This window comes from Hevea brasiliensis, chromosome 3 (assembly GCF_030052815.1).
Source record: "Hevea brasiliensis isolate MT/VB/25A 57/8 chromosome 3, ASM3005281v1, whole genome shotgun sequence".
Taxonomy (NCBI): Eukaryota; Viridiplantae; Streptophyta; class Magnoliopsida; order Malpighiales; family Euphorbiaceae; genus Hevea; species Hevea brasiliensis.
The window spans coordinates 104,410,965-104,426,106 of NC_079495.1; the positions used below are offsets into that span (position 1 = coordinate 104,410,965).

Consider the following 15,142-nt stretch of genomic DNA (forward strand, 5'->3'; position numbering starts at 1 on the left):
TCTAGTTGTGCTCTCCTCTCTCTCTCCCCTCCACCCCACCCACACCACTTGCGTTTTTCTTGGTAAAAAATTCTTTCCACTGTAGTTTATACCTGATGGCAACCCTTATTTGAGCTTCTACTATTATGTCTCAATTTGTTTTTCCCATGTGTCTCTTGGCCCTTTATAAGCTGATGCTCAAATTAGAAGTTGTTGCTGTCCAAATTAGAGAGTTGCTGCTGTCTCTTTCTCTCTCTCTTTTATTTATTTATTTATTTATTTTTACTGGAATAAGTTTCAAGATTTAATTGAATGATTGATGCTTCATGTATTGTTGCTGCAGCCTGCTGGTTTTTTCTTTTTAATTTGTTTTAACATCTAAGGAAAAAAATGCTATGCCATGCCTATGTCTATTAGTTAATTTAGTTGCATATTGCATTGTATGTTGAATTAAATTGTTGATTGATGAAATTGAGCTTGTAGTCTTACACTAATTTTGTTTCAGACTCAGTTTCATGTTCTTTTTAACAAAGTGTGAATTGTATTGAAATTCAATTTTGAAATTGTTTTATATTCTTGTGGTTGTGTATGTGTTCTAACCTTTTGTTTGGTGTCTGATGGTAGGGGTGAGCATTCGGTTCAAATTGAATTGAACCGAACCGAACTTAATTAAATTATCAAAACCGAACTGAAAAATCGAATCAAACCGAACCTAGCCATTCTATTTCGGTTCGGTTCAGTTCAAATCGATCGGTTCTGAATTTTTCTTATTTTTTAATTTAGACTTGATTTTTAAGTTATTTGATTTGATTTTAACCTTAGTTTGAACCTAATAATCATTAATTAATGAAATTAAGCAATTTATATGTATAAAATTACATATAATTCATAAATTTTTTATAAAATAAATTAATTTAAAAATAAAAAATATTATTCAGTTCGGTTTAAATCGATAATTTTTTTTAAAATCGAATCAAACCGAAATAACCAAAATTTTTAAAATACAAAACCGAACCGAACCGAATTATATAAAAAATTAAATCAAATTACCGAATTAAGGTGGTTTGGTTCGGTTTTTCAGTTTAAACCGAATAGCGCTCACCCCTATCTGATGGCATAAGATATGGATGTCAAATTTCTAGCACTTCTAAAAGTGCTAATGGTAAAAAGGTCCCGGATGGAAATATGTAAGCATATTGAATCCTCCCCATACAAATAATGTTATTTGTAACTTTTATGAAAAAAGCTACATAGGGAGGGACATATAAAGCTATTGAGTGCTTATTAGTATCTCTAGTTTTATTTGGATGTCGTTTCTGGTTAGAATTTGGAATGTAGAATATTTTTAAGACATTAATATTTAGAATAGTTTTTTTTTTTTTAATTTTTTTTAAATTTTATTTGGATTGCAAAAATATTGTTGCTTGTTTATTTCAGTGTTACATATTATATTGTCTCAAGCATGCGCCTTTGCCTTCCTAGGGCCCTTTGCACTTTAGTGTGCCATGCGCCAAAACTATGATCCTGAATTTTGAAGCTCATTTAATTATCATTGGTTATATAGTTGTTTCTCTAGGGATTATTTTTAACCTATTTCCTTAATGTAATTCGGTAGGCTGAACTAAATGCTGGTTTTATTGATATTGGTCTTCCAACATCTCATTATCAACCATGTGCTTGATGCGATAAACTTTTATCTTGCTTCTCTCATTCTTCTTGCTGAGCTTCTTTTAGTTGGGTAATGTTTGAGAGAGGGAGAGGGAGAGGGAGAGGGTTTTGGGTTTGGTTTTGGGGTGTAAGAAAGAAAAGAAAACAATGGTATTTAACTATGATTATTATTGAAGAATGATATGGTTTTGATACAAAAAATGTTCCTAAAAAGAATCCCTGTAATTATGTAATTATTCCTATAATTAAGATGAATATAAGGCAAGGAATGTACAGAAAATCATATATACAAGGAAATGACAAGATAATCCGGATTCTTGGGTGATAGGGATAGGAGTGTGCATTATTTGGTTATAACCTAATAACTGAACTGAATCGAACCGAGGAAATTCGGTTATTTTGATAGGGGCATGTTTGATTTAGTCATCGGTTAGTAATTCCTAAAATTTGTTTGTTTTTGGTTCGGTTACTTTTGATTTAATAATAAAACTATACCATGTCTAGTTGGGAGCCCCCAAACATGAGTTAAGCATAATAATACTTATGCAGTGTCGAGATACAATAAGACATCATGGCCAAACAAATCTCAAGGTTTTGCTCTTTTGTATTATTATACAAAACTATATTTGGAGGACCGTAGCAATGGATTAGTGAACTAGCATTTTCTAATACGCAGGATCTACTTAAAAGTGACAACTGTAGAGCATACTCATGCCTTAGTAGAGGATTATATGAATAAGATAAAATTTTTAACTTTCAGGAGAGGGAGAAATTCAGAAAGTCATAAGACAAAGAAGCTAGAATGTTATTTCTTGGTAAGTCTTACCACAAATGAAACTAAAGCTCCCTTTATATAGGAGGGGAGCTAGAACTATTACAACCACTTTCATATACAAATACATATTTACCTAATAGTTAGGTAAGTACATCTAACAAGATAAGAACTAGTTAGGTGGGTACATGACTCATACCTAACAAAGTCCTACATGAAGACAAATAACTCATCTGACTAAAATTAATTATGTAGATGTATATTTTTCTCCAGCTTCAGGGGGACAGTCTGCTGTCAATTCACATGGAGTTAGAACTTGTACTTTGATTATAATTATAATAGTCTGAGTCATCAGAATCATATTTTTTGTCATACAGGCTCTTGTACTAGGGACATGGATTGTTTTTCTATTCAGGAACAGATGTACTCTTATTAGTTTCTTCTTTTTCTGCCGTGTGGTGGGGTCCTGAGAATCTTACCAGATTGAATTAGTATAATCAGGAAGAAAATTTGCAACTTTTTCTGGTTGGGCTTTTGGTCCGATAGAAGTGGAAGTCATTATCTGGGCCTTGGGCTTATAGTTGTTAATTTCACAGAGATGTGCAGTAATTTTTTTTCACAGTGTAAGGCTTTGTCCTGTCCTGACAGTTTTGGAATAGGTCTTCTATTCATAGAATTGGTTTTGAGTCCATAATAATCCTTCTGAATCCTTAAAAAAGGCCTGTGTAAGATGAACAGACAGAAGGCTGCTATGACTTCTGGTAAAGGCTTACAGTGGAGATTATGGTTCTCACTGGCTGTCTTTAATCTTCTAGGCCATGTTGAAGTAGGGGCAAACCATTTATAGAACCGCCATATCAGGCTTTGTTGATTTTTCATATCTAAGGAAATTGTAGAGCCCTAGGGTAGGAACTTTAAAAGCGATGGCGTACAGTGTAACCATGCAACATAAAAACCAAATTTCTTCAAAGAGTAAATCTTCTTGGAGGTCTAGACAATAGGCGGTGAGGAATGAAGCATCTGGTCGGAACATAGAGTGTCTCTTGCTTTTGTTTGAGAACATTGGAAGGTTTTCGAAATGAAATAGGTTATTTTTTGCAAATTCAATGATTTGGTTGAGTGTCATTGATGCATTGCATCCTGGTGGAAAACTTTTTAGTGCAGGGATTAAAAATGGAGGAGTTTTAGAGCTGAAGGGCTTGGAGGAGCTACCCATAAAAATGAGAGGAATTGAGTAAAGAGAAGCTAGAAGTTGGATAGAAGGTGGTCTGGTGAAGAGATCTGGAACCAGGTTGAGGTCTCCTTTTATATGCTGGATAGTAAATTCGTAGTTGGAAAACCAATTTTTTAATCTCAAAAGATATGGTTTCGGAAGACTCTTGTTTTTAAAGTCTAGTACCTTGGGAAAGGATGAGTTGTTCATGATAATCAAAAAGCAGTGCCCTATGACATGGAATTCAAATTTTTTAATTCCATTTTTGATTGCCAGGATTTCTTTGAAGACTGTATGGTAAAGCTTTTCAGAGTCTTTGAATTGTCCGCTAGCATAACTAGAGATATGTCGTTTTCCTTATATTTTTCAAGAGGAATAGCTCCCCAATATTCATCATTAGCATCAGTATGTAGGATCCTTTTTCTTGGGCTAGTAATTTTTAAGTGAGGTGGATTTTGTGTAATTTTTTTCAGTGTTGGGACAACTGTCGTTTGTGCAGTGCTCCAAGGAGAGGCTTGTTTTTTTCAGCATTTTTTACGGGAGGGAAGTGTATCTGGAAGTGTATCAGCATTTGTTTGGTAGTTAAATCCTTATCTGAAAATTTTAATAACTCCTGAGCAATGTGGGATCCAGGATGGTACTTTTCATCTTCAAATTGCACCCCCAGAAATTTAATGTTGGTTTGGGCCAAGTGACTTCTTTTCAGATAACATGATCCCATACTCCTGGACTAGACTTTGGAACTGAGTCAGAAGTTTCTTATGGGCTGAGACGCTTTTTGAGAATAGCAGGATGTCATTAATATAGATCAAGGCACTATGTAGGATGGGTTCAAAAATCCAAATCATGGCCTTTTGAAATAGGGAACGAGTCACCTTAAGCCCAAATGGCATAACTGTCTACTAGTACTGGGCATTTGGAATACAAAAAGCTGTTTTATACCGATCTTCTGGAGTGATATCCAATTGTCAAAATCCTGCTTTAATATCAAACTTTGAAAAGATGTGAGCCTCATGGAGATGAGTGAACAAGGAGTTGATTTTGGGTAGAGAAAATTTGTCATCCTTCAAAAAATGATTTAAAGGCTTATAATCAATCACGAGCCTTTTCTTTCCCCTGATTTTTTCTAATCTTTTTTCTACATAAAAGGCCTAACATGCCCATGTTGAGTTTGTGGGTTCAATGAGGCCTTGTTGGAGGAGCTGCTGGCATTCCTGTTGAGCCAAAGAGAGTTCTGAAGGAGTCATTACAGGATGTGTTGTCTTTGTGAGATTGATGTCTTCATTAAGCTTAAAGGAAAGCTTAATAAAGAACTTTTCATTTTTCCATAATGGTGTAGGATGAGAAAAATCTGCATGAGAGTCTGCACAAGAAAGCATTAAAAGATCTCTATATTTCTGAAAGTCTGGAGGAGCTACAGAGAGTGAGAACATCTTTTGAATTGTGGTAAAAGATTTAAAAAACCTTTTATATTTTATCCCGGTGGGTAGAATTTGAAGCTTTTGAGCTTGCAGGTATACATTAAAACGACTTAGTAAGTCTTTGTTAGGGAGGTCTGTGTCGATTACCTTTGTCCAGATAATACAATTAGGAAAAAACTGTATTTCAATGGGTTTTTTTGTAATAAGATCAGTCCTGAATACCTTTCCATCTGCCGCACGAAAGTATTCAGAATGAGAAATCCACGCTTCCTCAGGAAGTACTGTAGGGTTCATCATGCTCTTATGAGCGCTAGTATCAATGAATCCAATGACAAAAATAGGTCGTTCATATTTTGATGGAAGAACATGAACCTGGATTAAAGGAATTGGAATAGCTAGCTGAGTTGAAGAGCATAAAGAAGCAGCATGAATATTTAGAAGTTTTATATCAAAGACATCCGTATCAGTATTGTTATGGAAAGTCAATCACTATATTATTTCTTTGTATATTCTGTATTCTGTATTCCTATTTAGGATTTCTTATTTAGGATTTCTTCCTACTTAGTAGAACACAATTATAGGAATCAATTGTATATATATACCCATGTACAGATTAATTGAAATTAAGGAGAATAATCTCTTTCTACATGGTATCAGAGCAGGTCATCTATCTAGGGTGACTATTTGTTCTCACCACCCAGCTCAAGAGAGACCTTGGCCACCGATCGGCTGTTTCAACTCCGATCAACATCGCCGGCGTCGCCTCAACCCCCTCATTCCACCACTGTGTGCTGTTGCCTGATCTAGAACACCATTAAAGGACTTCTTAGGTTTGGCTCTCAGATCCTATTTTGGTATTTGTTTGATTTGTGATTTTGGGTTATTTTGCTGCTGTAAACACTTTGGATTAGCGTTTCGATTAGTTTTCTTTGTCTCAACAAATGGCAGACAATAAGAATATTATTTCTAATGTGATTCCGGTGATGACTAAGATCACGGAACACAAACTTAATGGTTCAAATTATCTGGAGTGAAGTAAGACTGTTAGGGTCTATTTGCGTAGCATTGATAAGGATGATCACCTTACTAAAGATCCACCTACTGATGATACACGACAAACTTGGCTAAGAGAGGATGCTCGGTTGTTTTTGCAGCTTCGGAACTTGATTTACAGTGAGGTAATTAGTTTAATTAATCACTGTGAATTTGTTAAGGAATTGATGGATTACTTAGATTTTTTGTATTCTGGTAAAGGGAATATCTCACGTATTTATGATGTTTGTAAGGCATTCTACCGTGCTGAGAAAGAGGATAAGTCTCTCATGACTTATTTTATGGATTTTAAATGGGTATATTAGGAACTTAATGTATTGTTGCCTTTTAGTCCTGATGTGAAAGTTCAGCAGTCCAACGGGAGCAACTGGCTGTTATGAGTTTTCTTGCAGGCCTTTCTTCACAGTATGAGACTGCTAAATCTCAGATTCTCTCCAGTTCTGAGATTTCCTCTTTGCATGAAACGTTCACACGGGTCTTTCATACAGAAAGTACCCAATCTTCACAACGTGCCAATAGTGCTCTAATTAGCCGTAATCCAAATGGACAACAGGGTAATAGAAGAGGAAGTAGAGGAGGAATTACAGGCAACAGAAGTAATCAACGTAATGGAGAGGCTAGTACTAATCAGGACTCAAGAGGAGTCATTTGTTATTATTGCCATGAGCCTGACCATACAAAATATAATTGTCCACAACTTCAAAGGAAAAATCAGCAATCACAGATGGCAAATATGGCAGCAGAGGATTCTACAGTATCTTCCTCTGAGAAAACTATTTTGGTATCTGCAGAGGATTTTGCACAGTTTTCCCAAAGATCGCATCTCTAAAGCCTACCGCTTTCATCACATCGCGATCACGAGTTAGGTAAATCCACTACATGCCTTGTGTCTTACTCATCCAAATGGGTTATTGATTCTGGTGCGACAGGTCACATGACAGATAATTCTAGTCTTTTATCTGCTTTTCAGTCTAATCTCACTTCCTCTATGGTTACTTTAGCTGATGGTTCTACTTCTTGTGTCATGGGTTCTGGAATTGCGAATCCGACTTCGTCAATTTCTTTGTCATCTGTTTTGTGTTTACCAAAATTCTCTTTTAATCTACTTTCTGTTAGTAAACTTACTCGTACCTTAAATTGTTCTATTTCCTTTTTTCCTGACCAGTGTTTGTTTTAGGATCTTACGATGAAGTAGATTATTGGTAGAGGACGTGAGTCAGGTGGTCTCTACATTCTGGAAAATCATGTACCGCGGTCGTTTGTTTGCTCCAGTACCTTAACACCTCTTGAAGCTCATTGTAGATTGGGCCATCTTTCTTTGTCTACCATGAAGAAGCTGTGTCCTCAGTTTCAGTCTTTATCAGTGCTAGAATGTGAGTCGTGTCAGTTTGCAAAACATCATTGTTTGCCTTCTGTGTCTAGAGTCAATAAACGGGCTTTATCTCCTTTTGAGTTAGTTCATTCTAATGTTTAGGGTCCTTGTTCTGTTACTTCTAAAATTGGATTTCGTTTTTTTGTTACTTTTATTGATGATTACTCTCGTGTTACCTGGTTATATTTAATGAAGAATCGTTCTGAGTTGTTTTCTATCTTTTGTGCCTTTTGTAATGAAATTAAAACTCAATTTAATATTTACGTGCGCATATTAAGAAGTGACAATGCCAAAGAATATTTTTCAGCACAATTTCAGTCTTATATGACATAAAATGGCATTCTTCATCAGTCTTCCTGTGTGGATACCCCATCCCAAAATGGCGTGGCCGAAAGAAAATATTAGCATTTTCTTGAGGTAACTCGTGTTCTTCTTTTTCAGATGAAAGTTCCTAAACACTTTTGGGCGGATGCAGTTTCAACGGCATGTTTTTTGATCAATCGTATGCCGTCTTCTGTCCTTAATGGGGATATTCTTTATACTGCTTTGATCCCTACAAAATCTTTGTTCCCTGTTGAATCCCGTATTTTTGGTTGTACCTGTTTTGTGCGTGATGTTCGTCCACAGATTACTAAATTGGATCCAAAGTCTCTCAAATATGTCTTCCTTGGGTACTCCGGGCTCCAAAAAGGGTATCGCTGTTTCTCTCCTACTCTTAATCCTTATCTTGTTTCTGCAAATGTCACATTTTTTGAGTCAACTCCATTTTTTCCTCCATCATCTGTGTATGAGAGTCAGGGGGAGGAGGATGATCTCTTAATATATACTGTCCAACCAATGTCTAGTCCTCTCCCACAGCCGGATCTTTCTGTCTCTAGACCTACTCGACCTTCCGTTGTTCATGTTTATTCCAGGAAATTGGAGATTCTTGACTCAGATCCTCCACCAGCTACTTCGTTGGGAGATCCTGTACCTCATACTGATTATGATTCTGATCTAGACTTACCCATTGCTCTTCGTAAAGGTAAACGTTCATGTACTTACCCTATCTCTTCTTTTGTTTTTTATAATCGTTTTCTTGTTCTCGGTGTTTTGTTACTTCTTTAGACTCTGTTCCTATCCCTAATACTGTTGGTGAGGCGCTGTCTCATCCTAGCTGGTGTGCTGCTATGAAAGAGGAAATGGAGGCTTTAGATGCTAATGGTATATGGGAACTGTTGTCTTTGCCCACTGGTAAGAAAGCTATTTGTTGCAAATGGGTATTTACAGTAAAGGTAAATCCTGATGGTTCTGTGGCTAGATTAAAAGCACGCCTTGTAGCAAAAGGATATGCTCAGACATATGGGGTTAACTACTCTGACACTTTTTCTCCTGTAGCTAAACTTACTTCTGTTCGCTTGTTTATTTCTTTAGCAGCTACATATGATTGGCCCCTGCACCAATTGGATATCAAGAATGCTTTCCTTCATGGTGATTTTTAGGAGGAGGTGTATATGGAGCAACCACCTGGGTTTGTTGCTCAGGGGGAGTTGGGTAAAGTTTGTAGGCTTCGAGAGTCTCTTTACGGCTTGAAACAAAGTCCTAGGGCCTGGTTTGGGAGATTCAGTGAAGCAGTACAGGAATTTGGTATGCAAAAGAGTAAGTGTGATCACTTAGTATTTTATAGGCAATCTGAGGCTGGTCTAATTCTCCTGGTAGTCTATATGGATGACATTGTCATCACTGGGAGTGACTCTGCAGGTATTTTATCTCTTAAAACCTTCATCCAAGCCCAGTTTCAAACCAAAGACTTGGGATTGTTAAAGTGTTTCTTGGGTATTGAAGTTATGAGAAGTAAAAAGGGTATTTTCTTGTTTCAAAGAAAATATGTCCTCGATTTATTGATAGAGACATGAAAATTAAGTGTTAAGCCTTGTAGTGCACCAATGACTCCAAATTTACAACTGTTAGCAGGGGATAGTAAGTTGTTTGAAGATCCAGAGAGGTACAGGAGATTGGTAGGAAAATTGAACTACCTTACAGTCACTCGTCCTGACATTGCTTATGCCGTTAGTGTGGTAAGTCAGTTTATGTTTTCCCCAACTGTTGCTCATTGGGAAGCCTTGGGACAAATCTTGTGTTTATTTGAAGGGCGCTCCAGGAAGAGGTCTGTTATATGGTAATCATAGACATTTGAATGTTGAATGTTTTTCAGATACCGACTGGGCTGGATCTAAGGTTGACAGGAGGTCAACTACTAGATATTGCGTTTTTGTTGGAGGAAATTTGGTGTCTTGGAGAAGCAAGAAGCAGAGTGTAGTTTCTCGATCTAGTGCTGAATCCGAATACAGAGCCATGGCACAATCAGTATGTGAGGTAATGTGGATACTTCAATTACTAGATGAAATAGTTTTTAAGACCTCCCTGCCTGCGAAATTCTGGTGTGATAATCAAGCTGCTCTTCATATTGCTTCTAATCCGGTATTTCATGAGTGGACCAAACATATTGAGATTGATTGTCACTTTGTTCGTGAAAAGATTCAACAACAGATCATCTCAACAGGACACTTGAAAACTGGAGAGCAGTTAGGAGATATTTTTACAAAAGCTCTGAATGGAGCTAGGATTGACTACATTTGTAACAAGTTGGGCATGATTAACATCTATGCTCCAACTTGAGGGGGAGTGTTATGGAAAGTCAATCGCTATATTATTTCTTTGTATATTCTGTATTCTGTATTCCTATTTAGGATTTCTTATTTAGGATTTCTTCCTAATTAGTAGAACACAATTATAGGAATCAATTGTATATATATACCCATATACAGATTAATTGAAATTAAGGAGAATCATCTCTTTCTACAAGTATCATCGGATGACGTAGATTCTGGTTCAGCAATCTCAAGAGCAAAGATAGTTTCTTTGTCAGCTTCATCTTGCTCTGAGAATAGGGATTCAATATCTGCGTCTTCCAAATTTAAATGAGTGCTTTGATGAATTTGTTGAATCATTTTTGCTGCATTCTTTGGATTTTGAGGACATAATTTAGAGAAATGGCCTTTCTTTCCATAGATAAAACATCTGTTTGATTTTGTTTTGCCTCGAACGGGTTTCTTTTTGAAGAATGGAAAGGCTTTCTTTTTGGGGCCTTTCTTTGGCTTGTGCATATACTTCTTCTGATGAAATTTCTTCTTATTTTTGCAAGCAAAGGCTTTTTCTTTGCATTTAATCTGAAGATGGGATTTGTTGTAGGCTTTTTGCAAAGAGTTGGTCTTGTTTATGATTTCTTTGAACAACTTTCTATGCTTACATAGTTTGTCATAGGGTCATCTAGTGAATTTCTGTAATAGAGATCTGTGTTGATTCCCTGGCAGTTGCTTGAATTGTTCGATACAAATCAGACTATATTTGATCGGGGAGAGAGGCAATATACATGCGTTTGAGATTAATATCATCCAGTCCATTGAGCCTATAAAATAGCTGGGACATGCGCTGATAGTGGAACTCAAGATCTTTCCTTTTCAAAGAACAACACTTCATATCAAAAAAATCTTGCCCCTTCTATTGTTCTGCCAGGTCTATGTTACCAAAGAACTCTGAATGGATAGTTTTTGAGAAAGTTCGAGTGTCTAGCATTGGGTAAAATTGAAGCTGTCGGTATTGTCCCAAGAAAGAAAACCAATCTCGGAGTGATCCAGTCATTCGAGTAGCAAATTCTCGAAGAATTATCGATAATTGAGCATCAGGCTTGGTTAGCTGTAGATCAATCTAGGCTCCAAATTCAAGCATCCTTTCTCTCCATTTTGATGAAGGAACATCATCAAGTGTAAACTAAGGTCCACCAGTTGGACGAGTGTAAGATCTTGCTTGTGAAGTTTGGCCAGGATATGTTTCTTCTTCCATAATTTCTTAAGGGATTTCATTTGCATTAGACCCAGTGGAAGTAGCCATGAGAAGATTGGTAATGTTTGTCAAGTTTACTTCAGGGTCAGAATCAGAATATTCTTCCTTTGAAGATTCAAAAGATTCTTATATCTCAGATTGTGGTATTTGGATGGTCATTTGAGGAGGTGGGTCTTGAGGATACATAGGTTTTTTATTTTTGTGGTCTCTTGGCAAAGACTTTTCTTCCTCCATTAATTCAGATAAAGAAATGCTTTTTGATGGTTGTAATTGTGACTGAAAAGGATTAAAAGATGGTTATTTAGGTGTGGAAGTTATCTCGGATAGTTTAGGGGGTGTATTAAAAATAGAGGGTCCAAAAGTCATGGATGATTTAGACTGTTAGGGAGATAGTCTGTAGGATGAAAACATATTATCAACAGGTGTATGGGTTTGTTTGTCATAGGCTAGGTCTGCTTCTATTTGAGCAATCTGAGATTTCAATCTTTTGATTTCTGACTTTTTTTGTATGAAGTCTTGTTCGAATCTTTTTTGATGAATTATGGCTATGAGGTCTTTATCAAGCTGATTGATTTGAGATTGGAGGTTCACATACAATTGATGAACTTGAGTTGACAGAGTATCAATCTTGGTGTCTGTTAACTGAGTTTGACTAACAGCCAAGTCAATCTTTGAGTCAATCTTCTCAAGGAAATTGTTTTGAGCATTGGCATTTAAAGTTTGCCAATTCAGCAGTTCTTCTGCTTGGGATAGAGGCTTTGACTGGCCTTCTAAATCAATAGTGGATAACTGGATAAAAGGACGAGAAGCCAATCTCTAGATGGGATCAATAGTATGGCGTAATGGAAGAAAATTTTCTTCAAAGTCTTCTTGAGAGAACATCATGCAAGGAGAGACTAAAGGAAGTACAGGAGGTGGAGTAATTTTCTTCTTATTTTCCTTCTCTTTCTTTCCTTAAAATTTCCAATGCCAGTTCATAAATTGGCAAAGGATTACGGCGTTATATTTCTTTGTTGATGCCGATTCATGGACTAGAATCTGGAGAAGAATTTCTTCGTGGTTTGTAAGCTTTACATGAAGAGAATCTGTTTGGCACTATTTGTCTTTTGTGGCGGCACTTATCATATTTTTCAATTTCATGAATGCAGTTGCAGCCTTTATCACACATTCCCAATTCAGGGACATCACAAATGAAATGTCCATTGATTTTATCAGTTAAACAGGTGTTCCATTTGTCATAAATGCATGCATAGGAATCTTGTCTCTCTTTTCTGTGACAGGAGAGATCATCATAGTGTGAAAAACTGCTGATAAAGATTCGGAAGAGCTTCTTGGAACTTTGACCACTGTTTTAATAGTTCCATCAGATTATTTATGGAACGACGGTTCTGTGGCCTGTACAGGATGGGAATTGTTGTGAAGTTTCTCTTAGTTGGTCAGTCATTTCGTGGGGATCAGCTTTACCAACTCATCTCTGGATAACTACCACGGTATTTGAACAATTGAGGGAGTCCACTCTATATCTGAAAGGATATATAGAGCATCTGAGAAGACTCATGGTTGGGACAAATCAACAACATGATCCTGGAGGCGATAAATAATTTGGTGGTGAAGAGTTGCTGCCACAGATGATACTGTCTATTCAGCTCCAACTAGCTGAACTTGAATCTTTAAGGCTGTGGAAAGATTTGGATTTTACAAAGACATTTTATAATCGGGGAAAAAGGTAAATACCACACTTTCAGCATGGAGAGTGGAGATACAAGTACCAAGCACAGCGTGTTCATATTTGGGGAATCTGTTATCCAGTAAAGAGAGTCTGGCAGTAACTGGTAGTCCTCTTCTTCCATGCAAAGTAAGGACTATTCTAACTGCTCCAAAGTGCAGATGAGAGTATCCTTGTCTTTTCCACTGAGGGATAAAAGGAGAAGGAATCTTCAGAGTGACATATTGATCGGCGGTACTGGATCTGAGGGCACAATTGTCAAGACGAGAAGTCTATACATATTCTTTAGTAACAAATCTTCTTGAAGAGATTAAAGACTGAATATTTCTAGTAGGGGAGCCAGATCTTCTGTATATATTATAAGGGCTTAAAAGGGGAAGAAGAGATTCTTCCACTTGAGCACCTTCAGAGATGTGAGAGATCTCAACAAGATTATCTATTTTGGAGGACAAAGTTCTTCTATGAGACGGAGATAAAGGTAGAGAAGAGGTTAGATCAACTAAACTGGCAGAAGGATAAGGCTCAGATACTAAAGTTGAAGCAGGTTGAGGTGTGACACAAGACATGGCTGGAATGTTCTCCCTACTTATCTCAAATTAAACCCAGATAAGGATATGACTACCAAACAAATCTAACAGTTTCTTGGAATTGTCAATTATCTAAAGGATCATGCTGTTGATTTGTCCCAACTAGGAGTCTTCTCATATGCTCTGTATATCTTTTCAGGTGCAGAGTGGGTTCTCACAGTTGTTCAAATACCGCGGCAGTTATCCAGAGATGAGTTGGTAAAGCCGATCCCACGGAATGGCTGATCTACAATGAGAAATTTCACAACAATTCCCATCCTGTACAGGCCATAAAATCGTCGTTCCATAGACAATTTGAGACGCTTTTTGAGAATAGCAGAATATCATCAATATAGATCAAGTCATCATGTAGGATGGGTTCAAAAATTCGAATCATGGCCTTTTGAAATAGGGACTGAGCCACCTTAATCCTAAATGGCATAACTGTTCACTGATAATATATTAATAATTCTATTAATAATATATTATTTATAATAATTATTTTTAATATTATTAATGATATTTAATTCATAATTATTCTTTTATTAAAAATAAATCATATTTATTATTTTTTAGAAATAAAAAATGATTATAAATATATTTTATTAATTAATAATATAAAATATATATTCTAATTGTTTTTGGTTGAATTGGTTACAACCAATAATCGACTGAATATTTTTGGTGTTGGCTATGTTTGGTTTTCTCAATTTTGTTATGGTTTGGTTAGTATTTTAGAGTTGGTTAAAAATTGTTTAGTCGAAAGTTTGGTTTGGTAGAACGAATGCACACCCCTCGTGGGTATTTTTCATTACTTACATTTTAGTTTCTGCCTGACTAAATGACAGTTTTGTGCTCCTAAAGTGATCTTTTAACTGACTAGTTTGGTTCCTTATGATTTCTAGGGACTAATTCATGAAGGTAAATTATTTCTCCATTAGTTTGCTGTATCCTTCGTAGCGAGTCTAGCAGTTAAGGATAGCAATGTGAAATTGTTGGATTGTATAAATGTCCTTTCTGCTTATTTTATTTCACATGAAATGTGTGCACAATTGTATTGTTGTGTGGCAGAGCAGTTGTTGACATACTGGAATCTGGAATATCCAATTTGTTAGGTTACGAGTCATGACACGAGTAGAAAGGGTCGCATAAATTCATTGGATTCCATCTCTGAAATTTACTTTGGTTTAAAGTGCCTGAATGAAGAAGAATGGATTTCACTCAGTTGAATGCATTTTTCATTTTCTATTTTGAATTGTTATTATTATTTCAGGTTGATATATGGGAGGAAAGGAAAGTTTTTGGTTCTCGAGGACAGGGTCTTAAAGATGAAATGCTTGGTAAGAATCCTCCTCCTCAGTCGGCGAGCAATGGAAAGAGCTCAAATCCTATCAAGATAGTGAAAAGGGATGCCCAGTCAGTAAGAATTGTAAGCATTTAGCTTTTCTATGGTAATTTATATTTATAATTTCTGGGTTTCAACTTTTTTA

At 36.3% G+C, this 15,142-nt stretch overlaps 1 protein-coding gene across 9 annotated transcripts in view; it reads left to right on the forward strand.

Moving 5' to 3' along the window:
* The window catches only part of LOC110651233 (uncharacterized), a 36,740-nt gene that overhangs the window by 18,415 nt on the left and 3,183 nt on the right, over positions 1–15,142 (forward strand). For all 9 annotated transcript variants that reach the window (XM_021806533.2, XM_058144394.1, XM_058144395.1 and 6 more), the window contains one exon: positions 14,926–15,081. In XM_021806533.2, coding sequence (XP_021662225.1) covers positions 14,926–15,081 — 156 coding nt within the window. The remainder of the gene's footprint in view (positions 1–14,925; positions 15,082–15,142) is intronic.